General features: G+C 55.0%; 1 protein-coding gene across 3 annotated transcripts in view; it reads left to right on the forward strand.

Annotated features, from left to right (window-relative positions):
• Window positions 1-25316, forward strand: part of PRKD2 (protein kinase D2) — a 30842-nt gene continuing 5526 nt past the window's right edge. The window contains exons 1-11 of one of the 3 annotated variants that reach the window (XM_065420829.1): window positions 1-59; window positions 11897-12035; window positions 13280-13411; window positions 14274-14460; window positions 14953-15152; window positions 16039-16155; window positions 16410-16520; window positions 16962-17119; window positions 22401-22478; window positions 23556-23826; window positions 24874-24926. In XM_065420829.1, coding sequence (XP_065276901.1) covers window positions 13372-13411; window positions 14274-14460; window positions 14953-15152; window positions 16039-16155; window positions 16410-16520; window positions 16962-17119; window positions 22401-22478; window positions 23556-23826; window positions 24874-24926 — 1215 coding nt within the window. In that variant the 5' untranslated portion in view covers window positions 1-59; window positions 11897-12035; window positions 13280-13371. Of the gene's footprint in view, window positions 60-11896; window positions 12036-13279; window positions 13412-14273; window positions 14461-14950; window positions 15153-16038; window positions 16156-16409; window positions 16552-16961; window positions 17120-22400; window positions 22479-23555; window positions 23827-24873; window positions 24927-25316 lie in introns of all 3 variants that reach the window. The other 2 variants (XM_065420830.1, XM_065420828.1) reach the window with 2 other exon arrangements.

Here is a 25316-nt window from a genome sequence, read left to right on the forward strand (position 1 = left end):
CCGCGGCCTCGGACCTGGCTCATGTCAAGCAGCTGGCGTGCTCCATAGTGGATCAGAAGGTAAAGGGGGGGGGGGGAAGGAAGCGCGACGGGGCGGGTGTGGGGCGGTCTGGGGGGCAGGCGCTGCCGGAGGGACCAGATAACTCCGGGCCCAAGAGGCGGGAGAGGCTCTGTCGCTCTCTGTGTGTGTAATTGTGTCTAGATCGTCCTGTGTGTGTGTGTTTGATTCTAAATTGGTGTGTGTGTGTGTGTGAGAGAGAGAGAGAGGCCATGTGTGATTGCATGTTGTGTGACTGCGATTGTGTGGTGTGTGTATGATTGTGGTGTGTGACTGCGATTGTGTGGTGTGTGTATGATTGCGGGGTCTGTGTGTAACTGCGATTGGGTGTTGTATGATTGCGCATCTGTATTGTGAGTGTGTGACTGATTGCATGTTGTGTGTATGATCGTGGTGTGTGTGTATGACTGTGCGATTGCGCGTTGTGTGTATGATTGTGGTGCATGTGGCAAGAGTGTTTGCATGACTGTGTCTCTGTATTAAGACTTAATGTGTGTGCCTGGAATTGCGTGCGTCCACATGGGTGTGTGTCTGGGAGCCTGCCTGTATCAGCTGCTTGGGCTGGGAAGGGTTAACTGCAGTTGTGGTGTTTTGATGCTGTACTGTGCATGGTGGAGGGACAGGCAGGCCTGGGACAGGGATCGATGGGGAAGGAAGTGGGGTGCAGAGGGGAGGTGGGAAGCTGTGTGGGGGTAGATAGGGTAATGAAGCCGGGCAGTGGGGCCAGACTCTGGGTTGGGGCTGGGTCCCATCTCTGCCTGACTCCCCCCTGGGGGCGGGGGTTTCATTTGGTTGGAAATGGCAACTTTTGAGATTTAAGCTCTGAGTTCGGCGCTCCTCGTCCTCCCCCAGGTAAGGGGGTCCTCTGGCCCCCGCTCCCCAAAACAGCAGGGCTTCAGCCAACGAGTGGAAACTCTGCCCGTGGCTCCTTGCCTGACAGGAAAGGGATGAGGTTTTCTAGCTCCCAGAGGCCCAGCTGGGTTCACGGAGGCCCGTAGGATGAGCCAGACCTGAGGGGACCCCTCCATCCGCGTTCTGGGGGGTAACAGGGAAGGAGCTGTGGGGCCAGGGTCTGGTCTGGATGCTTGGAGGTCTGGGAGTTCAGGGCTGGGTATCCGTGCTGGGAGTTTGGGTCTGGGTGATGAAGATTCTGCAGTTCGTGTTTCAGGGACACCCTTGATTGCTTGATTCCCAGTAACGAGCTCCAGGACTGACCTCCCCTCACATATCCACACATGTCGTCCGTCCCCCCGTCCCCCCCGCGCTGGTGTCCTTCTCCCCTTCGCCTGGGATCTTGGGGCACAGGCTGTGGAGGCCTAAAGGGAAGGGGAGCAGAGGGATGCATCACGAACCTATTTCATGCCCCCCCCCCCCCCGCCCCTGGTCCAAACTCCGTGCTGTTGGGGCTACCTTTCCAGTTGAATCTGCAGTCCCTGCACGGGAGCCATCAGGGCTGGGAAGCCCCAGTGGCTGGGGATGAGTCTCTCCCTCCCCCCCCCGCTGTCTGGGGAAAGGGCCCCGTCTCCCTCTGCTGGATCTCTTAGCTGGACCCAAGTTATACCCTGTCCCAGAGCCTGGGCAAGGAGCTACTTAGTGGCTGGCTCGGACGCCATTAGTCAGAACTGATCCAGATCACTAGCCCTTGAGCTTGGCCCAGAATTGGTTAATCCCCGAGGCCTTGGACACAGTAGTTTCTGGCGGGGGGTGGGGTGGGAACAGATGCCCCAGTGTCAGAGAGCCCTTTTGTGGGGTTTCGGGAGATGTCCCTCTGGGAGTGTAGTGCACTCATTGGGAGGGGGGGGGGGACAGGGACAGGAAGGGCACTGTGGATGTGAGGCATGCAAGGAGGGGAGGGTGCTAACTATAGGGGGCACGTGGAGGAGCCAGCCTAAGAGTAAACAGGGGCAGCTCTTGGATGAGAGACCTCAGAGATGTGCAGGAAGAGGCTTTGAGGTCAAGTGGGAAGGGCACAGGATTGGGAGCCTGGACTCCTGGGTTCTATCCCCAGCTGTGGGAGGGAAGTGGAGGCTAGTGGTTAGAGCAGAGGAGGAGGAGGAGGAGGAGGAGGGGGGGGGCTAGATGTCAGGACTCCTGGGTTCTGTCCCCCAGCTCCGGGGTTTAATGTGGCCTTGCATTCAGCACAGGAGACTGTAAGGCCTTGGGCAAGTCGTGTCCTCTCTCTCTCTGCTCTCCTTGTACTCTACTGGGCTTTGAGATCCATGGATGCGCAGTGCCACTGAAGAGTTGTGTTACTCTCTGTAGGGGGCACTCTCCCTTGGATGCAGTATAGGGGCATCGCCTGGAGGCCCCAGGCAGGGATCAGCCCCAGCCTGGTGCTAGGGGTTAGGGTGCTGCTGGAGGCGCTGTCTGCTATAGGAAATGCAAAAGCAAGGCCATGATTGCTTGTGGTTATTAAAGCTCCCACGGCTGCTTTTCACAAGGAAAGGGCTCTTAGCTCAGGTCTCCTGGCTAAATTCCAGTCTGGGTAATTGTTTTCCACTTCCTTAAATTCCTGCCTGTAGTTTCAGTTTGGCTCATGCTTCACTTCCTCCGTTCTGAACCATCGAGAGTTTGTGTGGCTGTTAAAGAGCTGCTGCGCCTCACCCCAGAGGTGGCTGCATTTCAGTGCTGGGTGTGGGAGCCCTGTATAGAGATCCACCATGCTCCACCCCAAAGGTGGCTGCATTTCAGTGCCAGTGTTTAAATTTTGCTTGGTGCTTTGTGGATCTTCAAGGGCCCGTAGAAATATGAGCGTGCCGGTTACTAGGCCTTGCCCTGATCTTGATCTAGCCTTGAATAGAGGGCCGGTCCCTGATGCATGAGCTGGCCCAGAGAAGAGCTCCCTCCCTTCGGGTTTATTGCCTGCTGTTATGTGCCTGCTTCCTGCAGATCAGTAACAGTTTTGGCAGCAGCTGGGAGAAGGGAAAGCGTGACTCAGGGATTAACCCTTGGCTGGCCAGCCCAGGAGGAGGAGAAAAAGGCTGGGTTTGACCATCCCAGCTCTTTGGAGATGCCCTAGAGCGGTCCAGCTGGCCTCGTAACTGGGGTGTGTGTGGTTGTTCCCACTTCCCCTGTCAATGCCGCTCCCCCCAAGTCTTCTCTTCTGGTGGGTCTACAAGGGGAGCAGAATGGGGCATCAGAATCACCCCCCCCCCCCCGCTCTCGCAAGACGCCTTCTGCCCCCCAGACCTGCCTCCCTAGCTGGATATCCATTCCCTGCCTCCAGAGACAGAGGAGCGAGGGAGGGAGACAGGCTGCTCCCCCCAGGCCGGCACTGGGGTGTGGTATCACAGGGGGGCTGGGATCCACCCCCTGCAGCCCGGGGAAGGCCCCTAGGGGAGGTGAAGAGGGGATTCGCCAGGCTGCAGCTGCTTTTGTCTCTTAGGGGGCTGCCACGCTCCACCCCAGAGGGGGCTGCATTTCGGTGCTTGGAGGAGATTCCCCATAGCTTACCAGGGACAAGGCGTGAACTGTGCGCACGTACTGTCCCCCCCCCTCCCTCCCCCCATCAGTTGTCCGCATTTTGGAGCAGGGACTGTCTGTCCTGTGCCAAGTGCTGCACAGACACAGTGAGGGACGGGGCTGTGGCTGGGCTCCTAGGCACTACCGCAATACAGCTAATAGCAATAAAAACGTACAGCACCTAGCGCAATGAGGTCCTGGTCCAGGAGTGGGGCACCTAGATACTACCATACTACATCTAATAGTTATACAATACAATACAGAGTAAAACAGCCTCTGGCATAATGGGGTCCTGATCTGTGACTGGGTGCTACCATAATACACCTAATAATTAGGATCACCTGGGCATTGGCTGATCTACCACAGGCTGGGTCCTATTGGGGTGGGGGGCACTGAACCAAGGTAGAAAGAAGAGCACTTGGGGGGCCTTCAAGAGACCAGACACGTTGTGAGGAGCAAGGCCCCGCTGGCCTCGTCTCCCAGCTTTGAATCTGTAGCTAACTGGGGTGGACTTTGAATTCCTGGGATGTTATCAGGGACTGGGCCCTGCCCATGGAAAACGCTCTGGCCCAGCGTGCCTGTGCATGGCTGCCCTCTGCTGGGCGGTGTCAGAACCGCTCACTCGTGTGTCATAGCCTCGCTGCTCGTGGAGATTCTCCAGCGGTGCTGGGCTTTCCGGAGAGGGGGCCTGGGTTCTGTCCTTGCTGCTGTCGTGAGGTCGGGAGGCCAAAGTCTTGGGAGGCTACAGGTTTTGTACGTTACATGAGACAGCAGGAATGGGAGTGAAGCGTCATGACAGGTGAGGGCTGGAGGGTCTTTCAGGCTGCTAGATTTTAACCCTTTTGGACTGGAAAATATGATCTAAAAATCCAAATCTAGGTGAAGTGTCTTTTTAAAACAGTAATACTCAAAACCATTTCTCGCCGTATTTTTTTTTTTTTTTAAATCCTGTTTGTACAAATATCAAACCTTAGATTTTAGGCCTCAAAAGAAACCAAGTGTCCCCAGGAATAGTAAATAATTATTATTGAACAGAATGTGGTAGCACGTAGAGATGTCTAGTTTGTGCCCCATTGTGTCAGGTGCTGTACAAAACATGGCAAAAACAGCAAGTCTCTGCCCCGGAGAGCTTGCAGTGTAAAAGACTCGACCTACCAGCAGGGTGAGACGTAATTAATACAGCTTCTAAGTGGTTACTATAGTATTAATGTCGCTAAATAATTAGTAGAGGTGCTCATTATCTTCTCTTTTGCTCACACTTCACCCAGAAATGATTCCAAATAAATTTACAATTCTCGTCATTGTATTGCAAATCTTGTGAGATTTTGGGTTTGTTCCCCCTCCCCCCATAAATAACCTGACTCCTGCAGCTGGGGATTACCTGTGAATCTCAGTTTACATTTTTTTGTTTTTAAAATGTAAGTTCTTGTGGTTGTGGACAAAAGCTTGAAAATATGGGCCCTGAGATTCTATGATATCAGAAGGCAAATGAATAACCCCAAATCTATTATTTTTAAAAAAAATCTCATGATTTTTTAAGACAGTCTCATGATTCTTGGGGTCTCTTTTTTTTATACTCTTTTTTTTTTATGCCTCTGCTTCTGGGGTGGAAGGAACGCAGCTCTCTGAGTGCCATGGAGACGCTGCCCAGTCGTGTGGGGTGGGGAAGTGAAGAACTCTTCCTCCCTTTACCCCTACAGGGAGGATTCAGGCTGGACAATTGTCCCGGCCCCACGGCGGATTAGGTCTGACGCCGGCACGGGTCTAGCAGCCCGGCTCACAGTCATTGACAGTCACAAGTGGGTGGGACCGTTGGTTTACGGGGGGTTCAGCTGTTCAACTCCCCCTGATTCACTGGGGAGGAAGTGCGCCTCCTACTGACCCACCAGCGCCGCTCCCTGCAGCCTGGGATCTATGGGCAGCCCGTGGCTGCACGGTGCAATGCTGCAGCTTGCACCGTTGACCTGTGGGAATGGGGGGGGGAAAGATGCTGTAATTAGCCCCCCTGCAGCTGCCGCCGCCCTGTCTCCCTGCACCTGGGAAGCAGCGAGCTGCTCCCCTTGGCCCGCGTGCTCCGAAACACTCATCCACGGGGTTAATCTCCTGTGTGAGAATCGAGACGGGCAGCCCTGGTGGTGGGATCCAACGATGCATGGCAGTGCCAGAGCCGGGGTCTCCTTGCACCACAGGCCTGGAAAGGAAAGTTAGGCCCCAGGGGCACCCTTTGAACTTGGCGTCCTGTTAGGTGGGAGTTACCCTTAGTAGGCAAAAGGGCTCTGGGAGCCAGGACTCCTGGGTTCTTTCCCCAGCTCTGGCAGGGGAGCGGGGTTCAGTGGTTAGAGCGGGGGGGCTGGAATTCCTGGGTTCTTTCCCCAGCTCTGCTTCTGACTAACTTAGCATCCTTGGACAAGGCACTTGGCCTCTGCTGTTCCTCAGTTCCCTCCCTGTGTGGTGGCTCCTCACAGCCCCTGTCGCCCAGGCCAGAGTTGTTGTTGCTGCATGGAGGAGCCTGGCTCCTCAGAGGAGGAACCGGGGGGAGGTGGGGGGGAGTGCAGCATCGGCACCTGCGCCCAGCCCTTCGCTGAACTCTCTGGGCCCCAGGCCAAGAGCCCTGCTTCTAACCACGTCCTGACAACAGGCAGCCGGCTGCAGCCGCAGAGCTGGGGCATGAGCCCTTTCCCCGAGGTCCCTCGTGGGCTCCTTGCCTCCCCGCTGCCTCCCCCCTGCCCAGAACCAACCAGGCCTTGGCCCTGTTCAACCCAGCTTGAGATGCAGCTTCCCCAGCCCCTCCCCTGCTTGGCTCTAGCTCTCTGGGGCAGCCTTTCCTTCCTGTCTTCGGTGGTCCCCAGCCCAGTGGTATCTGGGCACCACACACTCTCTGGTGTATTTATCCTCATAAGCCCTCCCTCTGAGGCACGGTGGTGCTGTTCCCCCCCCACCCCATGTTATAGATGGGGAAACCGAGGCACAGAGGAGCTAAGTGACTTGTCCAAGGTTGCACAGAGGAGCCTGTTGCAGAGCTGGGAACTGAACCCGGGGTCTCTTGAGTCATCGCCCAGCCCCTTCCCCACCTGGCCCTTCATGACTTTAGTCATGTCACCCCCTAAGCCCAGGGCACATCACGGTTACACCCCCCCACCATCCCAGCCCTGTGGCTCCTACTTCATGTCCCAAGATTCCCTGTGTTCTGCTCAGTAATACCCTGCCCCCACTTGCCCGCACCCGGGCACTGGCCTCGTCCGGAGCTTGTCTGGAAGGGTAAGATGTTGAGGGAAGGGTTGTCTGTCTCCCTTCCCCTCCTTCCATCTGCAGTACCCTGTCTGTCCTCCTGTCCATCTTCTGTCCATCTGTCCTCCTGTCCATCCTTCCGTCCACTGCCTGTCTGTCCATCTGTCCATCCTTCATCCACTCCCTGTCTGTCCATCTATCCTCCTGTCCATCCTTCCACCCATCCACTGTCCGTCTGTCTCTCCATTTTATCCTCCTCTCCACCTTTCAACCTCCCTTTCTGCCCATCCACCCACGCTGGGGCTGGCTATCTCAGCGCAGATCGGTCTGTGTCTCGGCCTCCTGGTCTCAAAGAGAGGAACCTGCTTTTCCGATTTCAGGCCTAGTTCTGTCCGTGCCAGCCTTGGGGATGTGCGCTGAGCTCTCCGGACAGCTCCCCCTGTGAGTGAGGGGTTTTATTGTCGCTTGGCTCGTCATGAGAATGAGCTGGGCGGTTTTGGGGGGGTGGGGGGGTGTCTCTGCAGAATCGCCATGGTGGCATTTTGGCTTCTCTGCAAAAGCTGAAGCGGGGTGGTTTGATCCGGGTCCCAGCACCTCTGAATCCGTCCTGGAGTGGGGAGTTGGGTTCAGAGAGCTGTCCCCGTGTGTGTGTGTGGGGGGGGGGGGGTGAGGTGGGGGGGTGTTGGTGTTGGAGAGGGAAAAGGTGTCTTGCTCCCCTGAGCTGAGCTTGCAAGTTGGCTGATCAGGGTGCATCCGTGGGTGTGTGAGGCGACTCCTCCTCCTGGCGCCGATGGAGTGGAACGGCCCGGGCCCTGCTTGGGCAGGAGGAAGGAAGGAAGGGGCCGGAGATCAACTGGAACCAGATCGCTCCTCGCCGGGGCCATCTCAGAGCCAAAAATAACCCCGCCGATTTGCATAAGCAGCTGGAGGGAGAGCGCGTTAGCCCCTGTGCCCAGGCTGGCCTTTGTGGGCTCTGCCATCAGATGGGGGGTTGGGGGGGGCCCTGCCAGCTGACACTGGGGGAGCCAGAGCACCCAGTCCCACTGTACCGCTGGGGAAACTGAGGCACGGGGGAGCTGACGTGAGTTGCCCAGGGAGTCTGTCTGCGGCTGAGCAGGGCCCTGCTGTCCACTGATGGGATAACACGTCCTCACCTAGCAGGCTGCCCCAGGCACCTGTGCATCAGACCCTCGTCCCCTCCTGGCCGGAGGAAGCCATCGGGGCAGCCGTGGGGCCTTTGGCCTGGGATCCTTTCTGTCTCCTCCAGACCCTTAAACACCCCATGTGCCAGCCCCATCTCCTGGCACCAGCGTTGCCTTGGGGATGGATCTGGGTGGGGAGCTCTCGGAGCAGAGGAGGGGATGCACTAATGGGTCGCCGGGCCCAGTCTTTCCTCCCCAGCTCCTGACCTTGGGTGGGACCCCCAAAGTCCAGGCTGGGCTCAGCAGACATGGAAGGTACTGGGGGCAGCTAGAAGTTTGCAACAATGCAACCACTGCTCCCCACCAGCTGCTGCAACTCCTGTGAGCTAGGGCTTAGAGCAGGGCGGGCTGGGAGCCAGGACTCCTGGGTTCTGTCCCCAGCTCTGAAAGAGGAGTGGGGGCCAATGGTTGGATGGGGGGCAGGGCTGGGAGTCGGGATTCCTGGGTTCTATTTTGAGCTCTGTCATTGATTCGCTGTTTGATCTTGGGTGAGTCACTTGCCACCTCTGTGCTTTGGTTGCTGAATGCAGGCCTGGCTGCTCCCGGCCCTGCCCCTCTCTGGCTCAGTAGTGGGTGGGGGTGTCTTGGGCTGTATATGCCCCCATGCAGAGGCGCACTGGCTCGGGGTGTTCCCTGCCAGCCAACAGGGTATGGAGCCGCCTTCTGCTGGATGTTAGGTCTGGTGAGCTGCGGGAGGGGCTCTGAAGAACATAAGAATGGCCATCCTGGGTCAGACCAGTGGTCCATCTAGCCCAGTGTCCTGTCTTCCGACAGTGGCCAATGCCAGGTGCTTCAGAGGGAATGAACAGAACAGGACATCATCAAGTGATCCATCCCTTGTCGTCCAAATTTCAGCTTCTAGTAGATTTAGGGACACCAAGAGCATGGAGTTGCATCCCTGACCATCTTGGCTAATAGCCATGGAGGGACCTGTCCTTCAGGAACTGATCTCATTCTGTTTTAACCCAGTTATACTTTTGGCTTCACAAAATCCCCTGGCAATGAGTTCCACAGGTTGACTGTGCGTTGTGTGAAGAAGCACTTCCTTTCGTTTGTTTTAAACCTGCTGCCTATTGATTTCATTGGGTGACCCCCTGGGTCTCGTTACCTGAAGTGGTAAATAACACTTCCCTAGTCATTTTCTTCACACCACTCATGATTTTATAGACCTCTGTCATATCCCCCATAGTCATCTCTTTCCCAAGCTGACCAGTCCCAATCTCCTCATATGGAAGCTGTTCCATACACTTAATCATTTTTGTTGCCCATCTCTGTACCTTTTCCAATCATATCTTTTTTTTGAGATGGGACGACCAGAACTGCATGTAGTATTCAAGGGATGGACGTACCATGGATTTCTATAGGGGTCTTATAATGTTCTCTGCCTTATTATCTGTCCCTTTCCTAATGGTTCCTAACATTCTGTTCACCTTTTTGGACTGTCCTGTATGTTAAGCTGGTCTTTTCAGAGAACTATCCACAATGACTCCAAGATCTCTTTCTCGAGTCGTAAAAGCTAATTTAGACCCCCTCATTTTGTATGTAAAGTTGAGATTATGTGCATTATATGCATTACTTTGCATTTATCAACACTGAATTTCATCTGCCATTTTCTTGCCCAGTCACCCAGTTTGGTGAGATCCCTTTGTACCTCTTCGCAGTCTGCTATGGACTTAGCTATCTTGAGTAATTTTGTATTGTCTGCAAACTTTGCCACCTCACTAGATTAGTTAGGAATATGTTGAACAGCACAGCCCAATACAGATCCTCGGAGGACCCTGCTATTTATCTCTCTCTACTGTGAAAACTGACTGTTTATTCCTACCCTTTATTTCCTGTCTTTTACCCAGTTACTGATTCATGAGAGGCTCTTCCCTCTTATCCCATGACTGCCTAAGAGCCTTTGGTGAGGGACCTAGTCAAAGGCTTTGTGAAAGTCCAAGTACACTGTGTCCACTGGATCATTCTTGTCTACATGTTTGTTGACACCCTCAAAAAATTCTAATAGATTCATAGAATCATAGAATATCAGGGTTGGAAGGGACCTCAGGAGGTCATCTAGTCCAACCCCCTGCTCAAAGCAGGACCAATTCCCAACTAAATCATCCCAGCCAGGGCTTTGTCAAGCCGGGCCTTAAAAACCTCCAAGGAAGGAGACTCCACCACCTCCCTAGGTAACGCATTCCAGTGCTTCACCACCCTCCTAGTGAAATAGTGTTTCCTAATATCCAACCTAGACCTCCCCCACTGCAACTTGAGACCATTGCTCCTTGTTCTGTCATCTGCCACCATTGAGAACAGCCGAGTTCCATCCTCTTTGGAACCCCCCTTCAGGTAGTTGAAGGCTGCTATTAAATCCCCCCTCATTCTTCTCTTCTGGAGACTAAACAATCCCAGTTCCCTCAGCCTCTCCTCATAAGTCATGCGCTCCAGACCCCTAATCATTTTTGTTGCCCTCCGGACTCTTTCCAATTTTTCCACATCCTTCTTGTAGTGTGGGGCCCAAAACTGGACACAGTACTCTAGATGAGGCCTCACCAATGTCGAATAAAGGGGAACGATCACGTCCCTCGATCTGCTGTTACTTATACAGCCCAAAATGCCGTTAGCCTTCTTGGCAACAAGAGCACACTGTTGACTCATATCCAGCTTCTCGTCCACTGTAACCCCTAGGTCCTTTTCTGCAGAACTGCTACCTAGCCATTCGGTCCCTAGTCTGTAGCTGTGCATGGGATTCTTCCGTCCTAAGTGCAGGACTCTGCACTTGTCCTTGTTGAACCTCATCAGGTGAGGCGTGATTTCCCGTTACAGAAGCCGTGTTGACTCTTCCCAACATATCGTGTTCACCTGTGTGTCTGATAATTCTGTTCTTTACTCTAGTGTCAATCAATTTGCCTGATCCTGAAGTTAGACTTAACCGGCCTGTAATCGCCTTGGTGTCACATTAGCTCTCTGCTGATTTAAGCGATAGGTTACCTACCATAGTTAGTAGTTAGCAATTTCATATTTGAGCCCCTTCAAAACTCTTGGTCCTGGTGGTTTATTACTGTTTAATTTATCAGTTTGTTCTGAAACCTCCTCTATTGACATCTCAATCTGGGACCACTCCTCAGATTTGTCACTGAAAAAGAATGGCTCAGGTGTGGGAATCTCCCTCACATTTTCTGTAGTGAAGACAGATGCAAAGAATTCACCTAGCTTCTTCTCTGCAATGCCTTTGTCTTCCTTGAGTGCTCCTTTAGCGCCTTGATTATCCAGTGGCCCCACTGATTGTTCGGCCCACTTCCTGCTTCTAATGTACTTACAAACAGTTTTGCTGCTAGTTTTTGTGTCTTTTGATAGTTGCTCTTCAAATTCTGCCTTGGCCGGCCTAATTATACTTTTACACTTGACTTGCCAGAGTTTATGCTCCTTTCTGTTTTCCTCGGTTGGATTTGACTTCCAGTTTTTAAAAGATGTCTTTTTGTCTCTAGCTGCCTATTTCACTCTGCTGTTTAGCCATGATGGCATTTTTGGGTCCTTTTACTGGGTTTTTTTTGGGGTGTGTGGGTGTGTGCATAAATTTAGTTTGAGCCTCTGTTATGGTGTTTTCAAAAAGTTTCCATGCAGCTTGCAGGCATTTCACCCTTGTGACTGTTCCTTTTAATATCTATTTAATTAGCCTCATCATTTTAGTGTAGTTCCCCCTTTTTGTAGTTAAATGCTGCTGTGGTGGGTTTCTTAGGTGTTTCCCTCCCTACATTGATGTTAAATTTAATCGCCATATGGTCTCTATCACTGAGTGGTTCAGCTGTATTTGCCTCTTGGACCGGATCCTGTGCACCACGTAGGGCTAAATTAAGAATTGCCTCCGCAGGGTATTTACCACATGGCTCTGCTGTGTCCCCCAGCACTGAGCCATGACCTCCCCATCCCATGTCTCTCTGTCTGTCTGTCTGTCCTCACAGTTCCCAGAGTGCGGTTTCTACGGGCTCTATGACAAGATCCTGCTCTTCAAACATGACCTGTCGTCCGCCAACATCCTGCAGCTGGTGCAGGTGGCCGGAGACATCCAGGAGGGGGACTTGGTGGAGGTGGTGCTCTCAGGTAACACGCGCGGGTGTGTGGATGAGGGAGAGAAAGAAAAAGGGCTGTGTGGGTCTCTACACGCCTTCTGTCCCCTGCTGGAGGGGATGAGTCCTGCTCTGTGTGTGTGTGTGTGTGTGTGTGTGTGTGTGTGTGTGTGTGTGTGTGTGTGTGTGTGTGTGTGTGTGTGCGCGTCCCTGCTGCCCCCTGCTGGAGGGGATGAGCCCTGCTCTGTGTGTGTGACACCACCACACACTTGCCATCCTTTCCTAGACGCTCACTAGCCTATCCGAGCTCTTCCCACGCAGCCCGCTCTGCACTGGCTCACACCTGCCAGCGCCGTAGGCTGTCCAGCTGCTGATCCTGTCCTGGTGGTGCTTGTTCCCCAGCCCGCGGCAGCGATCCTGACTCGGTGGCGGCGGCTGTGTTGCTTGCACTGTGTTGGCAGAAGGCTGGGCGGACCGATGGGGCGCTGAGGGCTGGGCGGGGCAGAATGGGGCCGCCCCCGGGGCTGGCGAAGCGGGTGCTACACCGGCACGACACTGCCCCTTGGCACGTTGCCGTACGACAGGCAGGGCCTGGTTCGGGATGCTTCATGGCTGGAGAGGACGGGACACAGTGCCACGGGGTGCTGGGAGATGGCAGGGGACAGGACGTGTCTTGGTGCCAGGGGTCCCTGGGAAGAGGCTGGGATATAGCGCCAGGTACCCGGGTACCCATCATGGCGTAGTCACTCCGGGGCTGAGGGTGGGTGGGGAGCTTCCCCATGCATGGCTGTGGGCCGCTCCCTGGCGCCATCGCTCTCCTCCGCTGCTCCCCGCCCACGGCTGCTTTCGCTCCTGCCGGTGCCCAGGTGCTGTTTTGAGTCAGGGCCGCCCGCGCGCGCCCCGGCAGGAAGTGGTTTGGGGGCCGGCTCCCTGGCACGAGACCTGGTGGGGGGAAGGGCAGGGGCGCGGCAGCTCCGAGGCCCGCGGTGATGACGTTTCCCCCCCCCACCACCCCCCACAGGAAATCCTGCCCCGCGCCCGCCCAATCTGTGCCAGCGGCCCCCCTGTGTTAGAGAATCCCCTCTCGCCAGCAGGGGGCGCCCCTGGCACCAACAGGGGGGTCCGGCCACTGCCCAAAGCGGGGTGTTGGCTATGGATCGTTACGGGGAGGTGGGCGCAGGGAAGTGGATCCAGCCGGGCCCACATGCTCCCGGGGGCAGCCGGTGGGTCTGGACTGGGCCGTGCTGTTCCCTGAGCTCCCTCCCTCTTGTCCACCAGCCTCGGCCACCTTTGAGGATTTCCGGATACGTCCGCACGCCCTGAACGTGCATTCATACCGCGCCCCGGCCTTCTGCGACCACTGCGGGGAAATGCTCTTCGGCCTCGTGCGCCAGGGCCTCAAGTGTGACGGTACGGAGCCCAGGGGGAGGGTGTGGGGGTGTCTCCCCATCTGAGGCCAAGGGACTGGCTGACTCACGGGGGTGGGGAATGGGACACGGGGCCTTTCCCCTGTAGGCGATGCCGGCTCTGATCTGGCCCCAGGATGGGGGACTGGCTGGCGCAGGGGGGTGGGGAGTGGCTGTTCGGTGACCCTTGTGTGTAATGAGTTGAGGGGGGGTCTCAGCCCAGTTTGAAGGGGGTCCCACTGCACAAAACAGTAGGTGAGAAACAATCCAAACTGTCCACAAAGCCCCACAGACTGAGCAGACATAGGGTGGGGGCACTCCTATACCCCTGGGGGGGCGATCTCTCTAGGGTGGGGGCTGGCATCGCTTTTCACCCCCCAGGTCACCTCTGCCTGGCCTGCGGGGTTGGGGGGGCAGAGTGCCTGGCACTGGGGAGCTCTGCTTTTGACCTTGGGGGCACCAGCGCGTGGCTGTGGCCCCTTCGCCACGTGTCCTGTCCCAGCCTCGGGACGCAGCCGGAGACGGAGTCATTTAGCATGTAGGTAATTAACCAACTTAATGCTTAACCTGGGCTCCGAGCCGTCCCGTTAAACCAGTGTCCCAGCCGGATCCACGCTGGGGCCTGCCCCACCCCTTGGGCTGGGACCGCTGCCCAGAGCCATGCCCCCTGCCTCCCCATCCATCTGTCTCTCTTACACTTAGATCGTAGCCTCTGTGGGGGAGGACTGCCTTGGTCTTCGGACAGCGCCATGGGGCTCTGATCCTGCCATGGGGCCCTGATCCCATACTGGGCCTCCCCCACCCCCGGGCCCTCCCGCCGCCCGTCCGGTCAGAAATGTGACGCAGGCGGCTCCTCCATATTGCAGGTTGTGGCCTGAACTACCACAAGCGCTGCGCCTTCAACATCCCCAACAACTGCAGCGGGGCCCGCAAGCGCCGCCTCTCGGCCACCTCGCTGGCCACCTCGCAGTCCCTGCGTCTCGCCACCTCCGAGTCGCTGCCCTGCGCCTCCGACGAGCTGGTAAGAGTCCCCGCTGGGTGGGGATGGGGACCGCTCGGCTCTGCATCGCGGGCCAACCCTGGATATGGCGCTGGCCGTGCGTCATGGCCACCTGAGCTGTGTGTCAGGCCCCCTATACTGCCTGGCTCAGGGAGATTCTTCTCAGGCTGGAGGGGCAGGGTCTGGGTGCTGGGGATGGGAGCGGTCTGGGGTCCATCCTCACTACTGCTGGGTAGTTTAGAGCCGTGGCCAAGGTTCATGCCCCAGGAAGAGTGGGGGTGGGGGTGGATGGGCAGCCCCTGGGTGTCACAAGTTCAGGTCTCGACCCAGCTCTCAATGTACTGGGTCCCCAGCTGGAAGTCCCACCACCCCGCCCCATGGCGGCGCTAACTGGCCCCCTCTGTGGCTGCTGCAGCGCTGGGTTGGCCATGGAACGTGACTCCCCCTCCCCTGTGGCTGGTAGAGGGCAGGGCACGGGGCCTGCGCTCTGGAGCTCTTGCCTCCATGGGTTATAATGCCCACTCTCCCCCACTCGCCCTGCAGAGCCGGAGCTCCATGGAGACCTTGCCCCGTCGGCTCACCAGCACCTCCTACATCGGGCGCCCCATCGAGCTGGACAAGCTGTTCCTGTCCAAGGTCAAGGTGCCCCACACCTTCCTCATCCACTCCTACACCCGCCCCACTGTCTGCCAGTTCTGCAAGAAGCTGCTCAAGGGGCTCTTCCGCCAGGGCCTGCAGTGCAAAGGTGAGTGGGGAAGGGAGAGCGGGGGTCAGGTGGGAATCAGCCATTCTCCAAGAAGGGCCAAGGTAAGGAGAGGGGAGCGCTGGGTGCACACGGCCGGTGGAACTCCCTGCCACTGGAAGGTCCAGCGATGCAGCTGGATGTAAGAAGGGGCTGGGTATTTCTATGGGAAAGGGCTTCCACTCTCATGCTTCAGGGCCTGGGATGAGTATCAGAGGGGACAGGAAGGAGATTCTCCCCACCCGCTCCACACCCACCCCTAAAAGGGAGGAGTGCATGTGCTTTCCTTTGAAGCTTTCTTAATTGGCTGCTGTTGAGAGGTGGGACACCAGGCTAGATGGGCCCGTGGGTCTGATCTCGGGTGGCAGGGCAGCCAGGAGACTGGCTATAGAACAGAAATGGCTCCACCCCGCTCTGAAATTATTCTTATTTATTAGGTACATTACGGTAGTTCCAAGGGGCTCCCGTCATAGACCAGGACCCCCTTGTGCCAGGCACTGTACAGGCAGCTACTTCTGGGGTGGGACGTGACAGCTGTCTGACAGAGAACAGCAACAGCATACAACAGTGAGGGGATGGGAAGAGGAGGAGAAGCCTTTACCTACAGGAGGGGGAGATTTCGGGAGGGGCAGGAATGGACACGGCTGGTGGGGTTTGGCTGAGACCCTGGGGCTTGCAGCCTGGCTGGTGCAAGGAGTCGGGGAGGGGGTTTGTGTCTTGTTCTGCCATCTCCCCGGGAGGGTGGGGGCACTGTCCCTGCCGCTGCACAGCGCCTCCTGGTGAGACTGTGGGGTACTGCAGGGCATTTTGGGAAGGGGGGCGGGACGGTGGAGAGACAGGGCCGGAGACCTCCGTGCTGGCACCCCCCTGACGCTCACCCCTCTTTCAGACTGCAAGTTTAACTGCCACAAGCGCTGTGCCACCCGGGTGCCCAATGACTGCCTGGGCGAGACGCTCTTCAATGGCGGGGGTGAGTGGCAGTCGTGCGCGGGCGGAGGTGATGGTGGTGTCTTGGCGCTACTGCCCAGGGGCTGGGGAGGGGGATGGGACTGGGGGTGGGGATCCAGCCCTAGCCCTGGCTCACACAGCGTGTGGGCTGCAAGACGAGTCTCCTTCGTCCCCTGCCCGCCCAAGGGCTGGGATCCCAGCGTGGCAGGGTCCTGGGGGGCAGTTCTGGACACCCGGGGTTGCAGCCTGGCACCGGCAGGGCCCCCCCTTCCCCCGGTGCCGTTCCCACGGACTCTGGTGCTTCCCCCCCAGACGTGCCCATGGAAGACGCCAGCGACCTGAGTGATGCCGACAAGAACTCGCTGATGGACGAATCGGACGACTCGGGCATCATCCCCGGCTCCCACTCTGAGAATGAGCTCCGCGGAGGGGACGACCCCAGCAAATCCCAGGGGTACAGCCCTGCCCCCCGAATCGCCCCTGCCCTGCCCCTCCCTCCCCAGCAGCCTGGGCCAGAGTCCCCCTGGCTTCAGGCTACCACCAGCTGGCAGCTGCGTTTCCTGGTGTGGGGAGCAAATATCCCCTGACCACTTCGCCTCTGGGTCTGGGGGACCTTCCCTGGGATTTCCTGTCCCCCCCCTCCAGCTCTGATGACCCTCAGTCCTGACCCACAGCCCCCCCAGCTACCCCAGCCCTGGGCTCCCCCCGCCACAGCTCTACCCTTACCCCTCAGTCCTGACCCACAGCCCCCTTCCTGCTATCTCAGTTCCGGGTTCCCTCACCCACAGATCTGCTGATGCTCCTCGGTGCTGATCCACAGCCCAGCCCCGAGGTTCCCTGCCTCCACTCCCCCACCCCCCGCAGCTAACGTGTCCGGTTGTTCTCCCCCCCCCCCCCTCCCCAGCTCCATGGGCTACATCCCGCTGATGCGGGTGGTGCAGTCGGTGAGGCACACGACCCGGAGGTCGAGCACGGCGCTGAAGGAAGGCTGGGTGGTTCACTGTAGCAGCAAAGACACCCTGGTGAGTGGGGGCCAGTTCCTCCGGGGAAGCCAGGCTCAAGAGCTGGCTGGAATGGGACGCTAAACTGTATTATACTGCACCGCCACCAGGTGGTGCTGTGAGTAAAATACCCTATTTAAGCTAACCTCAGCTGTCCCTGATGGACGCAGCCGGGGTGGGTAAGTGAGCTCCACAGCCAGGCCAGATCTGGTACAGGAGGATGAGGAGATGCCAGGAGTGGGACTAAGAACAGAAACAAGAAACAGCAGTCAAGGTTGCAGGCAGAAAAAAACAAAAAGTTGCAGGATCTCCTCAACATGCCCCTCTTCAAAGCCCCACAGAGCTTTATCTTTGACAAACCTTCACACCGGACAGACTGGAAACAACTGGTCCCCCCCCCCCCCCCCACTACAGAAGGGATGTGGGCAAATTGGAGAGAGTCCAGCGGAGGGCAACGAAAATGATCAGGGGGCTGGGGCACATGACTTACTAGGAGAGGCTGAGGGAACTGGGGTTATTTAGTCTGCAGAAGAGAAGAGTGAGGGGGGATTTGATAGCTGCTTTCAACTACCTGAAGGGGGGTTCTAAAGAGGATGGAGCTGGGCTGTTCTCAGTGGTGGCAGATGACAGAATAAGGAGCAATGGTCTCAAGTTGCAGTGGGGGAGGTTTAGGTTGGATATTAGGAAACACTATTTCACTAGGAGGGTGGTGAAGCACTGGAATGGGTTACCTAGGGAGGTGGTAGAATCTCCATCCTTAGAGGTTTTTAAGGCCCGGCTTGACAAAGCCCTGGCTGGGATGATTTAGTTGGGAATTGGTCCTGCTTTGAACAGGGGGTTGGACTAGATGACCTCCTGAGGTCTCTTCCAACCCTAATAGTCTATGATTCTAAGATTTTACAAGATCTCGCATTGCTGCCAAGCTCCAAAAAGAAACTGGAGATATCCAGCTATCGTCTTTAATGTGTGCTATGGGGAAGCAGGCAGAGCATGTCTTTAAATCCTTTGACTTTAGCGAAGCCAGTCACAGAGATGATGGTGAAAAGGTTCTGGCTGTGTTTGATGCATACTTTATACCTCAGAGAAAAGTGGTTTATGAAAGAGCATGTTTCCACCGGAGAATTCAAGAACCAGGGGGAAATGTTGAAAGTTTTTTAAGAGCTCTGCATGCATTGGCTGAAAACTGTGTTTCTGGGAATGCAAAACACGAAAATATCAAAGACAGGCTTGTTGTTGGGTTAACAGATAAAAATCTTTCACAGCAGCTCTGATTGAGGAGGGATTTAACCCTAGCCGCAGCTATCCAGAGAGCAAAACAGTCAGAATTAGTCACACATCAGAACAAAAGGCAGGAGCAACTTGAAAAACCTAAAAGTAGCTTCGGCTTGGTCTACACTATGATGATGCATGTCCAGCTAGAGGCGCATGGTGTAATAATTGCACCAAATATGGACATTTTTCAGCTGTTTGCTGCACCAAAGCAGTCAGGGAGTTGACTTGTATTACAGACAATCAAGAAACATGGCTTCTGGGATCTATCACTCGTGATGATGTAGAGCCTGCCTGGAGAATGAAATTGAATACTCATGGCAAGACTATTGACTTTAAATTGACTCAGGAGTTGACGTCACAGTCATCTCAGAAGGGGCTTACAATCACCTTTGACTTCTCCCAGAGCCGAAGTCACCTGACGCAGCTCTGAACTGCAGGGGCCAGTTCACCACAGAAACAACTTACAGAGACAAGAACTTTGTGTTCAGAGTGAGATCAAAGACCCAGCTGCAGCGTGGCAGCCATGATGTCCCAATTTTATAGGGACAGTCCTGATATTTGGGGATTTTTCTTATACAGGTGCCTATTACCCCCCCACCTCCTGTCCCAATTTTTCACACTTGCTATCTGGTCACTCTAGCCATGATGGGCCTAGCGAGGAGGGTGGAAGAACTCGACGGAAGATTTGATGATATTGGGCTTTTGAAAGGAGATCCAGTACAAATCACTGTAAGAGACAATGCTGAACCATACAGTGTACAAACACCTCTACCAGACAGACCATGGAAGAGATTAGCTGCAGACTTATGTAAATTCAGAGGATAACATTTTGTGGTTGTTGTGGGCTGTTTTTCCAGGTATATAGAGATAATGTACTTGAAAGATATAACATGTCGCAGTGTTATCGAGAAACTGACGTGCCTGTTCGCTCCCTTTGGCATTCAAAACAACCAGTGATGGACAACAAACCACAAAGCGCTGCAGCAGAATTTAAATTTTTCGCACGAAATATGATTTTGATCATATTTCCAGCAGCCCACATTACCCACAAGCAATGGAGAGGCTGAGAGAGCTGGGCAGACAGCCAAGGAAATCCTACTGCAGGACGATCCATTCCTTGCTCTTCTGAGTTACAGATCAACACCAATAGCAGCTACTGGATCCAGTCCAGCACAACTCCAGATGGGAAGACAACTCAGAGCTACTGTTTCAACTTTGGAAAATAGCCTATCTCCAAATTGCCTCGTCATGAAGAGAATAGCCAAATCGCGTAAGAAGGCTAAAAGAGCTAATGGACACTTTTAAGACAAAAACAACGAGGAGTCCTTGTGGCACCTTAGAGACTAACAAATTTATTTGGTCATAAGCTTTTCTGGGCTAAAACCCACTTCATCAGATGCATGGAGTGGAAAATACAGGAGCAGGTATAAATACATGAAAGGATGGGGGTTGCCTTTACCAAGTGTGAGGTCAGTTTAACAAGACAATTCACTTAACAGCAGGATACCAAGGGAGGAAAAATAACTTTTGAAGTGGTAATGAGAGTGGCCCATTTCAGACAGTTGACAAGAAGGTGTGAGTAACAGTAGGGGAAATTAGTATTGGGGAAATTAGGTTTAGGTTTTGTAATGACCCAACCGTTCCCAGTCTTTATTCAGGCCTAATCTGATGGTGTCCAGTTTGCAAATTAATTCCAGTTCTACAGTTTCACATTGGAGTCCATTTTTGAAGTTTTTTTGTTGAGGAATTGCCACTTTTAGGTCTGTTATTGAGTGACCAGAGAGATTGAAGTGTTCTCCTACTGGTTTTTGCATGTTATGATTCCGGATGTCAGATTTGTGTCCATTTATTCTTTTGCGTAGAGACTGTCCAGTTTGGCCAATGTACATGGCAGAGGGGCATTGCTGGCACATGATGGCATATATCACATTGGTAGATGTGCAGGTGAACGAGCCCCTGATGGTGTGGCTGATGTGGTTAGGTCCTATGATGGTGTCCCTTGAATAGATATGTGGACAGAGTTGGCACCGGGGTTTGTTGCAGGGTTTGGTTCCTGGGTTGGTGTTTTTGTTGTGTGGTGTGTAGTTACTGGTGAGTATTTGCTTCAGGTTGGGAGGCTGTCTGTAAGCGAGGACTGGCCTGTCTCCCAAGGTCTGTGAGAGTGAGGGATCATCCTTCAGGATAGGTTGTAGATCCTTGATGATGCGCTGGAGAGGTTTTAGTTAGGGGCTGTGATGATGGCTAGTGGCATTCTGTTACTTTCTTTGTTGGGCCTGTCTTGTAGTAGGTGACTTCTAGGTACCCTTCTGGCTCTGTCAATCTGTTTCTTCACTTCAGGAGGTGGGTATTGTAGTTTTAAGAACTCTTGATAGAGATCCTGTAGGTGTTTGTCTCTATCTGAGGGATCGGAGCAAATGCAGTTGTATCTTAGATCTTGGCTGTAGACAAAGCTGGAGGCATGGAGGTAAGTATAGCGGTCAGTTGGTTTCCGGTATAGGGTGGTGTTTATGTGACCATCGCTTATTAGCACTGTAATGTCTAGGAAGTGGATCTCTTGTGTGGACTGGTCCAGGCTGAGGTTGATGGTAGGGTGGAAATTGTTGAAATCTTGGTGGAATTCCTCAAGGGCCTCTTTCCCGTGGGTCCAGATGATGAAGATGTCATCCATGTAGCGCAAGTAGAGTAGGGGCGTGAGGGGACGAGAGCTGAGGAAGCGTTGTTCTAAGTCAGCCATAAAAATGTTGGCATACTGAGGGGCCATGCGGGTACCCATAGCAGTGCCACTGACTTGAAGGTATAAATTGTCCCCAGATCTGAAATAGTTGTGGGTGACGACAAAGTTCAGCCACCAGGTTTGTTGTGATGGTATCGGGGATGCTATTCCTGATGGCTTGTAGTCCATCTTTGTGTGGAACGTTCGTGTAGAGAGCTTCTCCATCCATAGTGGCTAGGATGGTGTTTTTTGGAAGATCGCCAAAGGATTGTAGTTTCCTCAGGAAGTCCATTGCCAACATTTTTATGGCTGACTTAGAACAACGCTTCCTCAGCTCTCGTCCCCTTATGCCCCTAATCTACTTGTGCTACATTACCACTTCAAAAGTTATTTTCCTCCCTTGATATCCTGCTGTTAAGTGAACTGTCTCCTTAAACTGACCTCACACTTGGTAAGGCAACTCCCATCCTTTCATGTATTTATACCTGCTCCTGTATTTTCCACTCCATGCATCTGATGAAGTGGGTTCTAGCCCACGAAAGCTTATGCCCAAATAAATTTGTTAGTCTCTAAGGTGCCACAAGGACTCCTTGTTGTTTTTGCTGATACAGACTAACACGGCTACCCCTCTGAAACTTTTATAACAGACGTCACTCAGTTAGAGAACTGCCCACTCTAGAACCTGGTGACCATGTTCGTGTCCAGTTGGGTAGAGAAGAAGGATGGACATCTCCAGCTGCCATAAAGAAAAAGAATTCAGCGCTCAGGTCATACGTGATCGACACCAACAGTGGAGATGTCAGCAGACACCGTCAACACCGATAGTTTGTTCCTCAGCAAGAGCAAACTCTGCGGATTGCGTCTGCAGGACAAGATGACGACTCCCCAAGGTTTCCAAATCGACCACGGTCCCTCGTTGCAACTGCTGGCCAGCCAGATGGCCGAGTCGTTCCGCGTTTGGGTCTTGTAACTAGAAAACCAGCAGGATTCAGAGAGATGTGACAAACTGAGCCACTGTGAATGGCACAGACAGCGTGATGGTGTAAATAGTGCACATGGTTGGAAGGGAGATGGAATGGGATGTTAAACCATATTAGACTGTTGAGCCACTAGCTGTGTGTAACGTACTTTAGTTAAGCAACTCTTGGCTGGTTCAGGACCATGATGCCGGCCTGGGGTAAAGATGGACTGAGGGGGACCCCACTTCCCCCCCCACCCCGAGCTGGGCTGTGACCATCTGCCTAGGGCCGAGCCACCAGCCCCACGCAGTGGTAGACACCCCCATGGGAACTAAGTTTGTTTCTTTCCTCTCCCCAGAGGAAGCGTCATTACTGGCGGCTGGACTGCAAGTGCATCACGCTCTTCCAGAACAACACCTCCAGCCGCTATTACAAGGTAAGCGCCCTTTGCTCTGCCTGGGGCTTGGCCTCCGCGGGACCTGCCTGGTATGGGAGTCACAGGGGAAGAGCAACCTGTCAGAGCCCACCTAGCCCGTCCCCCTGCCCCGCGGGGTGCAGAAATTGTTCCTGATGGTCTGTTTCCCCAGCAGAGATGGAGATGCCCCTCAGGGCCCACCGAGCCCATCCCCACCCAAGGCAGAGTCATCCCCGACTGTCTGTTCCTCCTAGGGAGGTGGGGGAATTGTCCCTGACGGACTGTATCCCAGGGTTTGTAGGTTTCAGTGTCCCCAGCCCTTCCCTTGGGGAGATGTTTCCCCAGCCTGGCTGATCAGGTTCTCCGGCTCCTCCATTGAGTTTCACGCTGTAACTCCCGGCTGTGTGTGTGTGTGTGTGAGTGTGTGTGTGTGTGAGTGAGTGTGTGTGTGTGTGTTGTCACCACACCCTTTGTGTCAGCGGCCCCACACTGATGACTCAGACTGCTCAAAAATCTTTGGACAAAAAAGTCCTTTTTTCCGTCAAAAGACATTTTTGGCACCAAAAAAGGGAAAAAGTTTTAATTGTTGAGGGTTTTTTTTTTTTTTTAATGGAAATTCTCAGCAAAAAGGCACCCGCTTTTTTTTGTATGTTGAAGTGATGTCGAATTCCCACTGTCTCTTGAGTTCCCCTGCCCCTTCGTTTTCTTCCCCTTGGAAAAAGTTGGTGGGACGTGAAAGTGTGTATTGTGGGAGGAGGGGGGGGGGAGAGATTCCACTCTTTTCCTCCTTTCCACTTGAAAAGTTTTGGGGGGAAATATTTTCAAATGTCTGAATTTCTCTCCGTTTTTTAAAACATTTTACAAAAATATTTCCTTTATTTTCCACTGTGGGGGGGAAAAGAAGAAAGAACGCTTTTTTTTTTTTTTTTTTTAAACAAAAAAACGGTGTGTGTTTGGGGAAGAGAAAATGAGGGAAATAAATGGGGGGGGGGGGGAGAACCCTGAAAATTTGGAGGGAAATCAAAGGGCCCAGAAGCCAGGCTGGGCCGAGCTACTCTGCATTTGGCCCCTGAGCTTGCGGGTGGGTTCCCGTTGCAGGAAATCCCGCTGTCTGAGATCCTGGCGGTGGAGCCGGCCCAGACCTTCGCTCTGGTGCCGCCGGGCGGCAACCCGCACTGCTTCGAGATCGTCACGGCCAACGCCACCTACTGTGTCGGGGAGAACTGCGCCCCCGCCCCGTCCACCGCCAGCCAGCAGCACAGCGGGGTCGGGCTGGAAGTGGCCATGGCCTGGGAGAGCGCCATCCGCCAGGCCCTCATGCCCGTCATTCTGCAGGATGCTCCCAATCCTCAGGGACAGGCCCCCCAGAGTGAGTGAGAGCCCCGAGGCCTGGGCTGGGCTCCGGGGCGGTGGGGAGAGCGGGCCCCTACCCTGCTCCCTGCAGCACAGCGCCCCCTAGCACCGTGTTGGGTCATTGGGGCCAGCGCTGACTGTGAGGGGAGAGCGCCCCCTATTGAGCCCACACCCCGCTCCCTGCAGCACAGCGCCCCCTAGCACCGTGTTGGGTCGTTGGGGCCAGCGCTGACTGTGAGGGGAGAGCGCCCCCTATTGAGCCCACACCCCGCTCCCTGCAGCACAGTGCCCCCTAGCACCGTGTTGGGTCGTTGGGGCCAGCGCTGACTGTGAGGGGAGAGCGCCCCCTACTGAGCCCACACCCCGCTCCCTGCAGCACAGCGCCCCCTAGCACCGTGTTGGGTCATTGGGGCCAGCGCTGACTGCGAGGGGAGAGTGCCCCCTACTGAGCCCACACCCCGCTCCCTGCAGCACAGCGCCCCCTAGCACCGTGTTGGGTCGTTGGGGCCAGCGCTGACTGCGAGGGGAGAGCGCCCCCTACCGAGCCCACACCCTGCTTCCTGCAGCACAGCGCCCCCTAGTGCCACACTGGGACATCGGGGTCCTAAAGAACATCACCTATTGGGTCACCATCACCGCCCCCTGCAGTGCTCTGGGTGTCTCCCATCCCAGTGCAGGCTGGTCCCTGTTTGGATCGTCTGGGAGCCCAGCCCGAAGCACCAGCATCCTGTCAGACCCTTCTGGGCCTAGCCAGGCAGTGTCCCAAGTGTGGGAGGTGATTGCCCTGCAGGGGGCGATGCCGATCTCACCTGGGGAACACCGAGTCGGTCCTGGGGATGGAGCTTGGCGTCCGCGTGGCTGGGAGGATCTCAGTCCTCAGATGCTGCAGTTCCCTGGGGATCAGGGTTAAGGGCTGGGAAGGGGGCGGGGACTTGACACGCCATTCCCCATGTAGGATTTCATGCCCTGGACACAGTATACGGGGGGGAGGGGAATCCTGATTGGCTCAGGCCAGGCCTGTCTGGTGCCAGCTCCTAATCAAAGGCCCCTTTTCCCTTCCCAGGGCAGGCATCGCTCAGGATCTCCGTGTCCAACAGCCAGATCCAGGAGAACGTGGTGAGTAGAGGCCACGCCCCTTCTCTTTCTGCCACGCCCCTTCTCTTTCTGCCACGCCCCTTCTCTTTCTGCCACGCCCCTTCTCTGTGTATGTCCAGACCCAGGAGAATGTGGTGAGTAGGGATTCCCCCCACCCCATGGCTCTCTGTCTGTATATAAAGAGTGGAAACATGAACCAGCGGCTAAGGAGGAGGACAAAGGAATAGCATGAGCATGTAGGGACAAAACCAGAAAGGCTAAGGCACAAAATGAGCTACATTTAGCAAGCAACATAAAAGGCAATAAGAAGAGGTTGTATGATTACCTCAGGAGCAAGAGAAAGGTGAAGGAAAGTGGAGGCCCTCTCCTCCTTAGCTGGGAAGGAGAACTAATACCAGGTGACCTCAGGAA

Source organism: Emys orbicularis, chromosome 21 (assembly GCF_028017835.1).
Source record: "Emys orbicularis isolate rEmyOrb1 chromosome 21, rEmyOrb1.hap1, whole genome shotgun sequence".
NCBI lineage: Eukaryota > Metazoa > Chordata > Testudines > Emydidae > Emys > Emys orbicularis.